General features: G+C 36.5%; 1 protein-coding gene across 6 annotated transcripts in view; it reads left to right on the top strand.

Moving 5' to 3' along the window:
• PLCB1 (phospholipase C beta 1) overlaps positions 1-16484 on the top strand; it is a 697632-nt gene that overhangs the window by 460295 nt on the left and 220853 nt on the right. For all 6 annotated transcript variants that reach the window (XM_057529141.1, XM_057529138.1, XM_007165239.2 and 3 more), the window contains one exon: positions 12371-12508. In XM_057529141.1, coding sequence (XP_057385124.1) covers positions 12371-12508 — 138 coding nt within the window. The remainder of the gene's footprint in view (positions 1-12370; positions 12509-16484) is intronic.

Here is a 16484-nt window from a genome sequence, read left to right as displayed (position 1 = left end):
ACTCTGTAGGTTGTTTTTGCTGTATTTAGAATTCTATCCAGAATAAAACTGAAATCAGGGGCTCTGTTTCTGTAGCCATTCTCTGGTAGATAAGACTTTTGCAATTGGATTTATGATCCGCAAATAGGAATAGTCTCCAAAGCACCTCAGACTTAACGTATTAAAAACCAAACTCATTACCATACCATCTACTCCCCCCAAACCTATTCCTTCTCCAGGTGTCCCTGTGTCTCTTGGCTACACCTCATCTCAGTTGTTCAGAACCTGCTAACACCTCCATCTCTTCAATCCCAATACCCAATCCAACATCAGGTCAAGCTAGTTTTGACTCTTCCGTGTCTTTCAAATCTGTCCAGCTACACCACGGTGCCCCTGAAATGCTGCAAGTGCCTCCCTTCCAATCTGTCCTCTATATTCTAGCAAATCACACCCAGTTCTTCCTCTGCTTGAACCCATTCAATGGCTCCCCTTTGTTCAAAGGCTTAGAACTCCCTAAGCAGCACAGACCATACCTCTTAGTATAGTCTGGCTCCCTACCTATCTCCCAGGTTCATTTCACCCAATCTCCCTTCCCGCTTTGAACTTTCTCTTACTTTGAACTTTCTCTTACTTGATCGTCTTCCTCCACCCACAAGGCATTTACATATGCTGTTTCCCCTGACTGAAGGGCTTCTTACTACTCTTCCTTCACCTGCTTAAGACTCTTCCTCATTTTTCAAATTTTAGTTCACCTAATACTTCTTTAAGGAAGCCCTCCCTTATTCCATTAATTATATCATAACAAGCTCTGTCTTGTTTACTTAGAGACTCTTTGATTAATTTAATGCTTGTGTCTTCACCAGATTATCACCAGGGTGTATAGTATCTGTTTTTTTCCCTAATGTAGCTTCATCAACCAGCACCATGCCAGGTAAACAGCAGGTACTTATAAGCATTTGTTCACGGGATGAATAAAGAACTTGTGGCAGATGCCCACAAACACTAGGAACACTCTAAATGTTCTTCCACAAAGGAGCCTTTGGAACATCTGTCAATAGCAGAGTGTCTCTAGACAACCAGACTCTCTAATGAGGAGAAAACCATGCTAGTCATTGTACTTTGGAGTGAAATGCTCTTATTACATTTCACTTTGCGTTGGACTATAATTGTATTTGAAGGTGAGAGTCCAGGACCCAGCCCTATAGATATAGAGCCCAGGAAGCTGGGATCTACCCAACAGAACCATTCTAGGGGAGGACCCAGAGTGAGGTCCTCTTTCATGTGTCAGATAAGGCCCGAGGAGAGCGATCTATGACAATAAAGCAATTGCGAAGCAATCTCCAGCCAGGAAGAAAACCAGAAAGAAGCTAAAATAGATAAATTGATGCCTATAGAGATTTGGGGGTGATGCTGTTCAAATGGACATGTTTCCCTATTTCCCAGAAGCATAGCAGTCTCTTTTAACTTTTACAGACCACCTCTGAACACAACCAGTGATGTGCTGGAGCCAGTTCATACCAGTTCATGATAGTCAATTGTTAAATTTTTGGTAAATGTGCTACTGGTTGTTAAACACAGCCATTATTATAAATTAAATAAGATGAATTTGCAACTAAATAAATTATATTAAAAACAAAGGTAATAAATACTCAAAACTCATCACTTTCTATTTATTTTGTTATATTTTATGATTATCTATGATCTTGAGGCTATTTATAGCTCTTGTATCTGTAGAGTGAAATATTATATAATAGGGTGCTACATCTGTAGCACATCTGTACATCTCTTTCCACTTCTGAATCCAATGATGTTATTTGGGTAGTTTGAAATTAGCTATAGTGGCAGTTTTTACATCATGAAAAGTGGTAAGTGCTACAGTTCAGGGATATGGGGGTTTTTGTTCTTGTTGTTTGTTTGCTTGGGTTTTTGGGTTTTGTTGGGTTTTTTTTTCCTTTGAAAGCCTTAAACATGTACCAGCATACCATGAGAGGCAACCTATTCATGGCTCAGTGGAATCCATTTTTTGTACTTAATTGTTGAAATTAGCCAACAATGCTAGGAAATCACTAGATTGAAGTGAAACTCTGAGTGAATCTTCCAATATCTTCTACAGTATATTTCGCAAGAAGGTATCAAGTGGGAATCGTTAAAGGAAAGAAAGGAAAGTGCATGAATCCTCTTACTCCCACTTTGTAGACTACTCTGTTTCTTGAGTCCCTAAGTCAGTGTTTGCTATGAATTAATCATAAAGCAAGTATTTGAATGAATTGGAGAACTCAAGAAGTGGAATAATTTGAGTTGATCCTTGACAGTAGGATGATTTCTCTTTATATGAAACTGGGTTACATTACAGTTCATCCTAAAACAGTCCATGCCTTAAATGTTGTCTTCTTAAGATGATATAAAAACATTTAGTTTGCCAGTTTCCAAAGGCTTTACAAAATCCCCCAGGGAATACTTTGGTAGGGGAGAGAAAAGATGACTGAGTGGGAAGGAGGGAAAAGGTGAAAAGAGGGATAAATGATATTTGAGAACAAAGTTAAAATAAATTACTTAAGAACTGATTAGTGCAGGTCGACAAGTAAAATGCAAAGAATTGGCTACTAATGTCCTGGGAATACTTACTTGTTTTTTTGTACAATTTTTGTAAAATTTTGAGAGCTTCATACTCATTGAATTCTTTTTACATTCCTGTTTAGAATTGTACTAGCAATCTTGGCGATACCGTAATGGCATGGAGATATTATTAACCTGCCTGATTTTACTGACTAGACACATTCAAATAACTCTCAAGATAATTGTTTTCTCATGGAAAGTTGAGGCCTTAGAGATGAGAACTTTGGTCTTCATGTGTAATGTTGGATTATTTTAATGGATGGATAGCAAAGAATTTTAGAAGACATTTTCTTACTTTCAAAGAGAAGCACACACATAAAAAGGCATATTTAAGGCAGGGCTTATTTAGATGCTATTTGTTATTTCTTATAAAAGTAGACATCAGACCTCCTCCAGACTTTGAATTATAAAGAGCTTTATATACCTGTGTTTCTGAAGGAATAATACATTATTGATCTTTATTCATTATGGAATATAGTTAACTTATTTATCTAGAGTAACAGAAAATAAAAGAGATATAAATAAAACAGAGATAAATGTGAAAATCAAATAACATTTAATCTTGAAATATTTTTAGAACGTTTAGTAGACACACATTCATATCTATATTTAGACACTGCTAGATAACTTATCTATTTACTTCAAACTCCTTTAGTTACCTATAGCAAATTGACAGGAAAATTTCTTTCCTTTAATCTCCTATATCCCTTTTATAATTTTAATAAGAAAAAGATAAACAGCTGACAATTTTTCACTGCTATTTTTCATGTCATACTTACATTAATTACATCAGTCACCACAAAAATATGTGAATTCTTTCTTTACACGTGACACAGTACAGTTTGCAGATTCAATTTTGATTACCACACTAATGCTTTAAGGTGAGAAGACATTATTATCATCCATAGAGAGTAAAAACTAAGCTGAAACTCAGAGAAAAAAGTTGCCTAATTTTCAAAGCTAGTTGAACACAGGAGCCAGAAACATAAAAGTTCTAGAAATGTCTTTTAGCACTCTTTAAATTATGCTTCCCATGGAAGAGCAAATTAAGGAAAATATAAAAGAAAAGTGTGTGTGTTTAAATATAATATAATAAATAGATACAAATGTAAATACAAATATATGTCTTGCTTGATAAGTCACAAAGTAAGTAAATATATATATATATATGTATATATATGTATATATATACATATATATATATATTTGTAGTAATATGTTCTGGTGTCCACAAGAAATTAAATTATTCAGTAGATGCCCCTATATTGTCTTTCATTTTCAGGCTATTGATTTATTTTTCACATACTCACAGCTTGTTATGTGCTGCCCTGAGCACTTCACATGTAATTATTCATTTATTCCTGTAACAAAGAAACTGAGTCATAGAAGAATTAAGAAAACTCACGAGGTTACATTGCTTTTAATTGGTGCATCTGAAACTCAGAGTCAGATAGACAGGATACAATTTTTGCTGTCTCCCTCAAAGTATCAGAAGTCCTTAGCATCTACGCTAAGCACATGGATTTTCCAGAAACTGCAAAGGGAGCATTGTTTGTGTTTGTCATTGCTAAGGAATTGTTGGGCCTTCTTTTTTTAATATGCTTGATTTTCACTTCTGTTCTGAGGTTTCAGAAGCCCCTTCGGTGCCCTCTAATTGTATCAAATACCGTATAAGGAGGCAGATCCCACAACAAAATAGGAAAAAAAGTATCTCACCAATTAAAGGACTCATGGACCAGAGAGAACTTAGTAAATAGTATCTGCATTCTTTTAACAAACAGTCCTTATTATTCTAAAACTTAGAAACAATGATAATGAAACTTACCCAGAAGCACCACGCTCCCCCTCAACCCACCCCACCCCCCAAAATGTAATGCATGTCACCCGCTCTGTGGGGGATTTTAACCAGGAAGGAACATACGAGAGCTAATTGCCTGCTTTGCACACACCGCTAGCCCTCAGGACATGTGGCTTTTTATGCACTGGAGTGGAAATGACTGCATAAGAATTTTGCTGGCTTAGGTGGTTGCATGTGTCACAGAAGGCAGGGGGAGAGTTTGAAACATGAATGACAAGCTATCTATACTTTAGAATTTTTAAGTTTGACAAATACTGACTCGATGAGGAGGAGGAAGCTCACTTCTTTTCCCATTGACTTTTTTAAAAAACTGCTATATATTTCATGCACTTTGACTTTCAGTGAAGATTACTGTACAAATGATGATTGAACTTGGCTGTTTGGCTTCCATTCTTTCCTAGCAAGACAAGTGGTACCACTAGACCATATTTCTTTCCTATTTTAATTTCACATTTGGATTATTTTGTATTTTTAGGAACTGCCTAAAATATCACTAAGGGAGATGACTTGAATGGATGCTGATTTATTTAAGTTTATTCTGCCATTTGAAATATTTGCACTATTTTTACATCAACTCCATCAAATTGGCTACACTTTTTAACACAATGTGATACAGAGAGGGCTTAGACTTTATGATCCACTGTACCTGGTGGCAAATCTTCCTTCCCCCATTTTACAAAACTGGGCAGATTACTTTACCCCCGCCCCAAACCTCAGAGTTCTCATTTGCAAGCTGAGGGGAAGAAAAATATAGCTACCTTTCAGCATTAGTTTGCAGATGAAACAGAGGGAAAAATATAGAACAGCTAGGATGGTGCTTGACAAACGGTTACTAATTAGAACTTACTGTGGCTATATTTATTATTTTTTATAGAGAACTGATCAGTTAGGAATCTAAATCTATTTGCCCTAATGAAATTCCTTCAAATGTAGATCCCATAGAATACATGAAGATTAATCAATATCAGGACCAAATTTTATTTCTTACAGTCATTCCTTCAACAGTGTAACAGACATTTTCTGTGCACTCATATTCCATTGGCCCACCCCAGCGGTTACCTGTAGAGTTCCTACATAGTCCTGAGAATATTTTCTGGCTGTAATGCAAGGGAGTGAGCATCCCAGGAGAGATGCTTCATCAACAAGAGGTGGGAGTTGACAGATTGGTACTCCAGTTTCCAGGATCCTTGGGGGTGTGTTCACACTGTCTTAGGGTGGCGCTGGTTGGATTGAGCCTCAGTTGCCCAAAGTGGTAATCTGCTCTATATCCTACATACTGTAAACATGCTATCTATTGGCTTTCTTTCCTCCTTGTCTTACTCTCTCATTGTACTTCCTGTGATCACTTCCAAAGTAATGTATCAATACTTGCCCCCAGATCATTGACTCAGGTCTGTTTCTGAAGCATCAAGACAAGCATCCTATTAGCTGAGCATGTGTACTGCGACCTAGGAACCTAGCTCAGATAATGCAACTTCTTGAAATAACAGCATTTGTGCAGCTCTAACAAGTATCACTTGGACATCTCTACACTCTGGGACTTACTTGTTCCCAGGAATCTAAGCACCTTATTTTAATCCCCTTTTTCTTCTACTTCTGAGTGTCAGATGGCTGAACGCCTCCAGCACCCACTTCCTCTTTCTTTTCATTCTTTGAAACTATGTAGCTTTGAAACTAGGTTAAAACCACACTCTGAGATTGTTCACTGAAAGGAGGAAAACCTCAAGCAGTTAAATTTTATGTTAATCACTAGAATGCTAGTTGGAGATTTTCCTTGAATATATTTCTCTCTCCTCTGTAGCCATTCCCAAGGATAAACAAAATTTTAGCTGCATGGATATGCCTATGATCAAGGGGAATATTTTTCAGGGTGATTGCATTTACATTTCTTCTAAACTTTTTTTTTTTTTTTCTTTTAGATTTGAACAGTCTTCGTTTTTAGCTCAATAAACTCATGTCTGGCATCTTCAAGCCACTTTGTTTTGGATGGAGATGCATAGCCAGGCCAACTAAACTTTCTCTTCTCCTCCAATAGATTTTTTTACTTGTACATGGAGGCTTCCCATGAGTGCAGTGAAGACTGTGTATACAACTTTATCACCACTCTATCCAAACAAGTATAAATAATCTTGTTATGATAATGCCTCTGTGAGATATGAAGGACTGTACTGCTCATTTTCTTTCTAGTATTTGCCCATAGTTACTTTGCTTTGTCATAGTCAGTCTGTTCTCACTTTGTTCTTCCCTCCATCTAAAGAAATAGCTGAAAAATATTCAGTCTAGCCCCGTCGTCACTTACAGGAAAAAATGGATAAACAACGTCCTCTGAGTCTTCTCCTTTGTGTAGGAGAATGTTCATGGCACCGCATTTCAGAGTTAAAAATCCATGCAAGTGGAAACTGTTTTATCTAAAAAGGCTTGCTGGCTGTGTGAGCTGCTTAAACTACTGGTATATCCTGAAGAAGAGAATAGTATTCCTAATGGCGTTCATAAAAAAGAGCAAAACTTTTGCAATGAGAGGTGTGAGAATAAGTATTGATTCCAAGGGGTTTGTTCATCTATTTTTTATTTTCCAAAAGGCAAATGTTAAATTCAAGACCTTGATGGGAAAACCACCCTTGACATAAGTTTATATCTTTCCTTCACAACAGATTTAAATAATGCATAAACATGCTAATGTCATTTTAATCTAACAAGGAATCTATCTCTTTCATTTCTGGCTGTTGTACTGAGTGTTAATAGAAAGACTTTTATATACCTTGTTCTTTATCTGAATGATGGATTAAAGTTACATCTATGTAATTTTAATTCAGATCAAAAATATTGTATTAAGTGCTGGGAATAAAATTAACCTAATATGCAAATTGTTCAATAAGCCTAACATCCAGTAAAGATATATTTTATGGGGATGAAAAATGAGTGAGGTATATTTTCTGCACCAAGAATGTTTTTGGTATCAAAATGAAATCTAAGGTCTTGAAAGATTTTTTTATTTTGCGTATATCTGACATACAAATAAAATAGCTTTTCTTTGAAAGTCATATATATTAAGGAATGAAGGTTGAAACTGGGATTTGACTCTTTTAAAAAGCATCTTTTAGCATGTGATTATCCTTTTTATTAATTTCTATTTTGTTGAATGATATGTTATAATTATAGTAATGCATACCTGTGTCTCAGGTGTATACGGGTCTTGACTTTCTTCAGTTGCCTATTACCTGGAAATGGGAATCATTAATCTGAGCAACTTCGCTTTCTTTGCAGCAGGACTGAAGTAATTTAATCACGAATCCCAACGATTAAGAGAAAATGAACTTATTTAGTCAGACAGTCTCTATTTTGTAACTCTTATGGGACTGAATAGAGATGATCCTGCACTTAATATTAAAATTACACTTAAATTATAGCTGCCAGGATTCTTAGTTGGTCTGGCTAATTCCAATGGTGGAGACACATGTAGGATATTCTCTGGGGAAAGCAGGCCTTAGTGCCAGTTTAGTGAAACTATGAAATTCCAAGTTCACCTCACCTCTTTTTTTTTTTTTTTTCTGAGCTATATTCTTTAGTGTTCTGCAACAGAGAAATTGGACATTTTTATAGAGTTGTGGGGATAGCTTGTTTTCTTTGTAAAATTTTCAAAGAATTTATATCATTGCAGGGACCAAGAAATATGTTTGAACTTGGTAGTAACCTACGTAGGTAAATCCTTTTCTGAAAACTGGTCAGGAGGTTCAATCAATGAGAAACAGAAATAAGATTCTTCAGTAGAATAGATTTGGGGAAGAGGGTGGTTTTTATGCAAACTGTCTATAGGTGTTTTTTATTGTTACAACATATTTTGATTTTGTTTGTTTTTGAAATGCAACCACTCATATCCCCAGACCTGAGAAACAACCCCCGAGAGACAACCATTTTTTAGACATATTTACTTTATTTTTTGTTTGTTTTTGTTTTTGTTTTGGCCATCCCACGTGGCTTGCGGGATCTTAGTTCCGAACCAGAGATTGAACCCGGGCAGTGAAAGCACCGAGTCCTAACCACTGGACTGCCAGGGAACTCCCTAGACATGTTTACTTTAAATCCTTCCACATACAAGTTTCTCCAAACACTGGGTGCCTTTGCTGTTTATTCTTCTAGATAATTTCCCCCTTTTGCCTATTCTCTGAGGGTCTCCTATGCTGAAAACAACTGAGGGCAACTTTTGGTACTTGAAAGGACAGATATCTTTTCCAAGTATACCCTTCACATAACAATCTGCTCAGTAATGAGGAATGAGATTTGAAGCCACCACATCAGCTTGGGATGTTGTGTTCAAAATAGAAAACAGAGTACAGGTAAAAAGAAAAGTGAAGTCATGTCTTAAGAGAGATTTCTAACATAACCATGTTTGGTGTTGATAAAAATGAAATAGATGAAGAAAAGGTACAATTTTAAAGAGAAATAAAATGATCAATGATGGAAAAGAAAGTAAAATATAGTTTAAAAATTAGTATGATCCATCACCAAGAAAAGGTATTAGTAAGAAAGTTGCTTGTTATATATTTAAATGATTTCTTTGTTTGCTTTCAGAACTACATAACTTTAAAATATTGTGGTTTCTCTTGAATTTCTAAATTTTATTTCTAAAATTTCTTGTTCCTCCAGTTCATGCTCAATACTTTTTAAAAATTTATTATTGATATATAAATGTTAACTATCTCAGATGTAGAGAGATATATAACAATGAACCCTCAAATACCTACCCCTCAGATTCAATCATCATCATCATTTTGCCAGCCTGCATTATCTTCCTAATCATATATATATATATATATATATATATATATATATATATATATATGTAACCATTAAACCATTAGTGGGAAAACTTAACAGAGCTGCCACAAAGAGTTGGTCATCTTTCTCAAAACTTCCTGTTGACTCTACCTAACAGTATTATTAGGGACAGTGTGAATCCCAGAATCCCTCTTCCAGAATTATCTTCTATTCTGGGCACCTTCCCTCGGTCCTCCCTACTTGCCCGGGCTTCCTATTTCTCAAGGAAAACTCAAATGAATCCCTGAGCCCCACACCTATTCCCTGAAGTTCTGAGAGGTGACACTCTTTAATCCATCAACTATTTAATAAGTGGGCAAAAGTATTTTTAATGGATATGTGAATTAGGCAGCAAAGTAGTATAGAAGGAAAATACTTGAAAGAGAAAAGAGCCAGAGGGTGAGTCACATGGCTGTCAATGGAAGGAAAGAAATGACACAAAGTATAGAGCGCATTCAATTCCAAATATTGTCCCCTTAAATGTTGTAGAACTGAAGATATTGATGGACTTTGTAATCACTGATTTAACACTAGGGATTTATAATTACAAGTTTCAGGTGGTTTCTGAAGTTTATTTTTCTCTTCTAAGTACACACAAGAAAATTTTAAGTACTGATCAAATGTATTTTCTCTTTGAAACTTGCCTCAATGGTGACCAAAACCTGAGAGGCAGTTAATTGTTTCACAGAACAGTTGGTATCATTCTTTAATTAGCCTTCACAAAAAGTCCATTCTTTCGGAACATTCTCCTTTAATCTTTCATTAATGGTAAAATGTTAAACATTTCCCTTTTTGCTATGATTGTTTATTTAATAATTTTTTTACTGTGTTCCTCTCCTTTTCTAGATCATGCAAATTGATACTTTTGTGATAGCATTTGATCTTTCAAGGAGGCCTGATGTTCTCGATAAATTCTCAGCTTGTTAGTCAAGTTGAAGTTTTGATTATATTGGGCACAGCTTTGAAATGGGATTTCCTCTCATCATAACTTACCTGAAAATGTTCCTCTTCATTCAGCTGAACAGAGGAGAAAGTTTTATTAACTAAAGAGAGAATTAATGTCACCAAATCAAATAACTCAGCTGGACAGGTTTTGTTGTTTCTTTCTTGGTTTTTTCAAGTTTGCTTTTTCTTTATAAGGGTGCTGTATATAAAAACCTCAGAAGGGAGATCAGAATAACCAGCCTAAGTCATTAAGCCCTGTTGGCCCAGCATTTAGCTAAATAAATAAGAATGTAAGTTTATTCCTTGCTCAGAAGCTGGCTGAAAATTTGCTAAGTGATTGATTTGATGCTAATTTTCTGTATGAAGCTCTTATCTTCTTCAAGGCCTGTATGAAAGGAAAATAAATTCAGCCAAAATGACGGAGCCCTATGTAGATTTTGTTTTGAATTCAGAAAGTGTGGAAACCTCCTTTGCCCAGCAGGACTAGATCTCCAAGGGATCCATACTTATGATGTCCCAAAGAAGGCAACTTGCTCTGAAAAGACTGCAGAATTTCTCTATGTCCAAATCCCAGTACTTTTTGAGGATAGAACTGAAATAACATATTCATGGCAGGCACTGCCATTTGGCTCACTTTAACAGTCCTCTCTGTCAGTGTTCAGTGTGGAGAAAGTCCATGCTGTGACCCTCAGCTAGATTTCTGCCCCAGCCCTAGGTGGCATTGTTGTGTTTTGATTCTGCCAAACCACCCTCTTCGTTTCAATGTGTTCATGAATTGAGGAGAGGGATGAGATTTTGCATTTCAATATATGATTCATGGGATGACTGGAGGAAATAAAGGGAGAATTGTGAGTCTTTCTTCCAGCTTTATTGAGATATAATTAACATACAATATTGTGTAAGTTTAGGTGCACAGCATGTTGATTTGTTACATTTATATATTGCAAAATGATTACCACCAGATTGTTAGCTAACGCCTCCATCACCTCACATAATTATCATTTCTTTTTTGTGGTGAGAACATTTAAGATCTACTCCCCTAGCATTTTTCCAATATATAATACAATATTATTAACTATAATCACCATGCTATACATTAGATCCCCATAACTTATCTTATATCTGTAAATTTATACCCTTTGACCAACATCTCCCCATTTTTCCCACCCTCCAGTCCCTGGTAACCACTACTCTAATCTCTGTTACTATGAGTTCAGCTTTTTTTAAATCACATATAAGTGATATCATGCAGTATTTGTCCTTCTCTTTCTGACTTATTTCACTTAGCATAATACCATGAGGATCGGGACTTCCCTGGTGGCACAGTGGTTAAGACTCCACGCTCCCAATGCAGGGGGCCCAGGTTCTATCCCTAGTCAGGGAACTAGATCCTACATGCATGCCACAACTAAGGAGCCCACCTGCTGCAACTAAGACCCAGCACAACCAAATAAATAAATTAATATAATATAATATAAGAAAAAATACCATGAGGATCTGAGGATCATAAATCTTGATGCAGAAATTCTTTCTTCACAACCTTTGGGCAAGTTATTTCACCTCTCTGGGCCTTTCTGGGTTGAAGGACTTCAACTCATACCAGTTTCTAGTAAGAATAAAAGGCAACATTACCTAGAGATTCATACTAAGTGAAGTAAGCCAGACAGAGAAAGACAAATATCATATGATATTGCTTATATATGGAACCTAAAAATGTGATGCAAATGAACTTATTTACAAAACAGAAATTGATCCACAGACGTAGAAAACAAACTTATGGTTACCAAAGAGGAAAGGAGGGGGGAGGGATAAATTAGGAGTTTGAGATTAACATATACACACTACTATATATAATATAGACGACGAACAAGGACCTACTGCATAGCATGGGGAACTCTACTCAGTTTTTGTAATAACCTATAAAGGAAAAGAATCTGAAAAAGAATATATATACATATATATCTCCAAATCACTTTGCTGTACACCTGAAACTAACACAAGATTGTCAATCAACTGTACTTCAATAAAAATTTAAAAATTTAAAAAAAAGAATAAAAGTCAACTTTGTTTTGAAGGCATTCTAACTCTAATTCTTTTGAAATTATGCTCTAAAATCTCTAGCTAAGACTAAATTTTTCAATATTTATTCTTATCCAGGACCCCAAATTACGTGAACTTCTGGATGTGGGGAACATCGGGCGCCTGGAACATCGCATGATAACAGTGGTGTATGGGCCTGACTTAGTTAACATCTCCCATTTGAACCTCGTGGCTTTCCAAGAAGAAGTGGCCAAGGTATGTGGATTGAAACTTCTGAAGCTTGTCACCTCGATCTGAATCCGTATGATATTGTCCTGATTCCTATGAAAGACTTTGAGTTTTTGTCATATTTAGCATGTGTTAAAATTCCATCTAAAAATCATTCTGCTGCCAAGTAGAAGTGTAATTCAAACATTTCCAAGTAATGGCATTGGCTTAGAATAATGGATATTTTACATTAGAAATAAGACATTTGATATAATTTCTTTGCAAAAGAAAATATAGATGAAACCACATTCCATTTCACCTAAGCATCTTATCCCAACCCATTTTCTCTTAGCCTTACCATCTTCTTTCCATCTCTCTCCTAGAGGGCAGACATTTCAGTACCTATTTAACTTCTTTCACCATGTGCACACTTAACCCATGATTACACGCATAGTAGCTGCTCAATTAATATGAGAAAGAATGAAAAATTTTAAACAACAATTTTAAATAGTAATAAATATTTATTCAGCCATGGACTAGAAAGATGAATTAGACATGGCCCTCTCCATTAAGGAGTTGCTAGTTTACTAAGATAGTGGGCCTTTCAGATGCATACAGAAATAACTAGAACAAAGGCAAGATATATCAAACAAGAAGCTATGAACTTCTGGGAACCTTGGACTCAAGTCTGATGCTTTCTCTAAAAATGTCCAACTGCCATTAGAAGAGAACTGAAATGAACATATTGAAAGAAAAAATTTCCTTTTTCATGTTTAGAGTTTATAAGATACTAGTGATGATCCTGACCCTTCATACAATTTCTTTCCAGAGTTAAGAATATGAATCTAGGAAAACTTTGAAGTCTTCATATCATGTCTGTGCCCTTACACAGCTTCTCACATCATGGATCAGAACTATAGAGTCATGTCAGGCCAGTGTTCATTGCCTGAGCATTATGATCTATAATTTTTTAAGCCTCAGTGCTCTGACATTTTTTTGAGCTACACCAGATAATCTGACCTGGCCTCTAATTCTTTAGTGGTTACGGTAGAGGTTTTTTTCCAAAAGTTGCATAACATCAACTTCAGTTCTTACAATGGAATAAATAAAATGCCAACTAGTTTTGACACTCTGAGGTCTTTAGAAACTACTCATCAAGACTGTGTTACAAACCCCATCTATTTTCTCTCTTTAAGAACCAAGTCACCCGTTTACTTCTATGGTATAATTTATGCTTGGAGAGAGATTTCAGTTCAATGAAACATTGTCTGCATGACAGCATTGTACTTGCCTTGCAATCATTCTTATTCTGGTATCTGCTGGCATTCTGTTGAGTGTACACACTTCACTTCTCAATATGTGTATGGATGGTTGGATGGATGGATGAATATAGATAAACAAATACTAAATATTTCTAAAATATTTAAAAAATATCATTCCTGAAATACAGTCATATTCAGTTTTTTTAAAAAATGACCAATTCATGATATTCATTAACTCTCAGTTAAAAGCATTCACTAAATGACAGTGACTTTCAGGGAGGCTTTTACTGTGAGTGAATGTAGTTTTATATTACAAACCAATCTGCATATCTTATATTGCATTAAACCTTTGTGCGGTTGAGTTGAAAACATTTTAATTTCCTCCTCTCTGTAGGTGTCTGCTCATTAATTGTCTTTAGAGATTTTGATTACTGAGCCCTGTAGTATTCCCTGTCAGAACTGAATCTATAGACGTTTTTCCAGCAGCTACTTGCTTAATATAATTAATGAAGATACAGAATATGTTTTGCCTTCCCAGACTGTGATATTCTATAGGATATTTTTCCTCCATTGAAATTGCTCAGCCAGAAGGTTAAAATTTGCAAACACCATGTACTCTGAAAACTTAATTTCCACCCTTCTAATAGTCAGCACTGTCTCATAACATCACACCTTCTGTTTAGTCTCCGGAGCCAACATACCTAGTACCTTGCATAGTGCCAGCACCAAAGGAAACAGTTTCCCTCATTATATAGAACACCCGACAGGAACCTGAGCTTCTTTGAAAGTCAAATGTCTCCAGAAAAAATTGTTTACCAAGGGATTCTGACTCATTCATTCATTCAACACACATTTGCCAGGTGCCTTCTGTGTTCCAGTTTCAGGGACACAGCATTCTGGAGGAAATAAATGGATAAATCACGATGATGAAGTACACTTACTGTGGGTCAGATGGAGGTCTGTGTGGAAGGATATAGCAGGAGGAGAGGGCATGAGGATGGGGGAAGGGGATTATTTCTTCATGGAGTGCTCAGAGAAGGCAAAAGTCTGAAGTTGCTCAATTGCAACAATATCATAGATTCCTGAGAAATCTCTTGAGTCGATTAAATTTTTTTTCATCAGAACCAGGACTTCAGCTTTCCTAAATATATTATTCCAGATTTGCGTGCTTTCTTTCTTACATAAATCACTTGAGATTGAATTTTTTATTTATTCTTTAAGACAAGTGACTCCTTTCAAAGGTGGATTGGGAGAAAACTGTCTTTCAATTTTTCCCTCTGTAGTTAGACTAAAAGAGTGGTATCTTTTGCAATTAAGTAAAAGTCACTCTTCTTGTTATGCAGCATGATTTGCCAACTCTCTGTGTCCTAAAGATCGACTTTCCCTGATCCCTCGAGGGATACCTCCCTTTAATACACCTGGAAAATGGGTGGTTTGTTTCACATTTGCCCTCTGAGTCTCACACTTCTCCCTGCATCTCCTGCTGCCCTGAGGACCAATGAACACATCCACATTTGCTACCCCTGGAACTCCTGGACTTCAGTCTCCCTCTCCGGGATTCCCTGACCCCTCCTCAGAGCTGCAGGGGGGAGGTGAATACCATCATCCTTCCCTTTACTCTCCCACTGTTAATTCCCAACAGTCCTCCATGCACAGCTACGTGAATCCTGGCAAAGGTGGAGGTACCAGCAAAGGCAACAGAAGTCGATTTCTTGTATTGTGATGTAGGCTTTTGAAGAACTTTGGCTTTTATTTTGAGGAAGATGGAAGCCATTGGAGGGTTTTGAGCGGATGGTGGACTTGGTCTGACTTAACTCTTTAGTCAATAATGGACCGCAAGGACAGAGGCAATAATGGAAGCAGGGAGATCAGTTAAAAAACTGTAGAAATATTTTAAGTGGGTTATTAGTATATTGGACCAAGGGGGAGCTATGTAGGATATAAGAAGGGGTCTGAATATCTATATCTACATCTACATAAAGGAAGAATCCAGAGAACAAACAATTGCAATTGTATGTTGCATGTGAGAGGAAGAGAAGAATCAAGGATGATGTTAGAGTTTTGGTCCAAGAGACAGGAAGGATGGAAATGCCACTTACTTTATAAGGAAAGTTTAAAGTAGAACACATTTGGTGGTATACAACAAGGCTTCAGCTTTGATTATGTTCAATTTGAGATTATTATTAGATACCCAAGGAAACATGTTGAGTAGGCAGTTAGATATATGAACCTGGGGTTCAATGCCAATTATAATGCAACAGTTTGGAAGTCATCAGGTTATAGATAGTATTTAATGAGGCAGGATGAGCTCAGCCAGGAAGTGACTGTAGATAGAGAAGTTGTCCAAGACCTGAGTCACTGATACTCCAACATGAAGAGATTGAGGAGATAAGAAAGAATCAGAAAAAGTAGGCTGAGAAGGAGTAGCCAGTGAGGTGGCAAAGAGGCCAGTATGTGTGTTTGGAAGCCAGGTAAGCAAAGTGTTTCAAGAAGAAGAGAGTGATCAACAGGATCAAATGCTACTCATAGGTCAAGTAAGATGAAGGCCAATAATTGACTGGTGGATTTAAGGATATAGAAGTCATTGGTGACCTTGATTAGAGCAACTACAGTGGAGTAGCAGGGTCAAAGTCTATTGGAGGGGGCTCTGGGGAATATCAGTGGAGGCAAATTAAGAAACCAAAAGAGATTGTTCTTGTGAGAAGTTTTGATGTAAAGGGCAGGGGAAAAATGAGAAAGCTGCTAGAAGGGGAAAGTGAGAC

This window comes from Balaenoptera acutorostrata, chromosome 15 (assembly GCF_949987535.1).
Source record: "Balaenoptera acutorostrata chromosome 15, mBalAcu1.1, whole genome shotgun sequence".
In the NCBI taxonomy this organism is placed as follows: domain Eukaryota; kingdom Metazoa; phylum Chordata; class Mammalia; order Artiodactyla; family Balaenopteridae; genus Balaenoptera; species Balaenoptera acutorostrata.
Note: the sequence above shows the minus strand (reverse complement) of the source record. Positions and strands in the feature narration are given on the sequence as shown.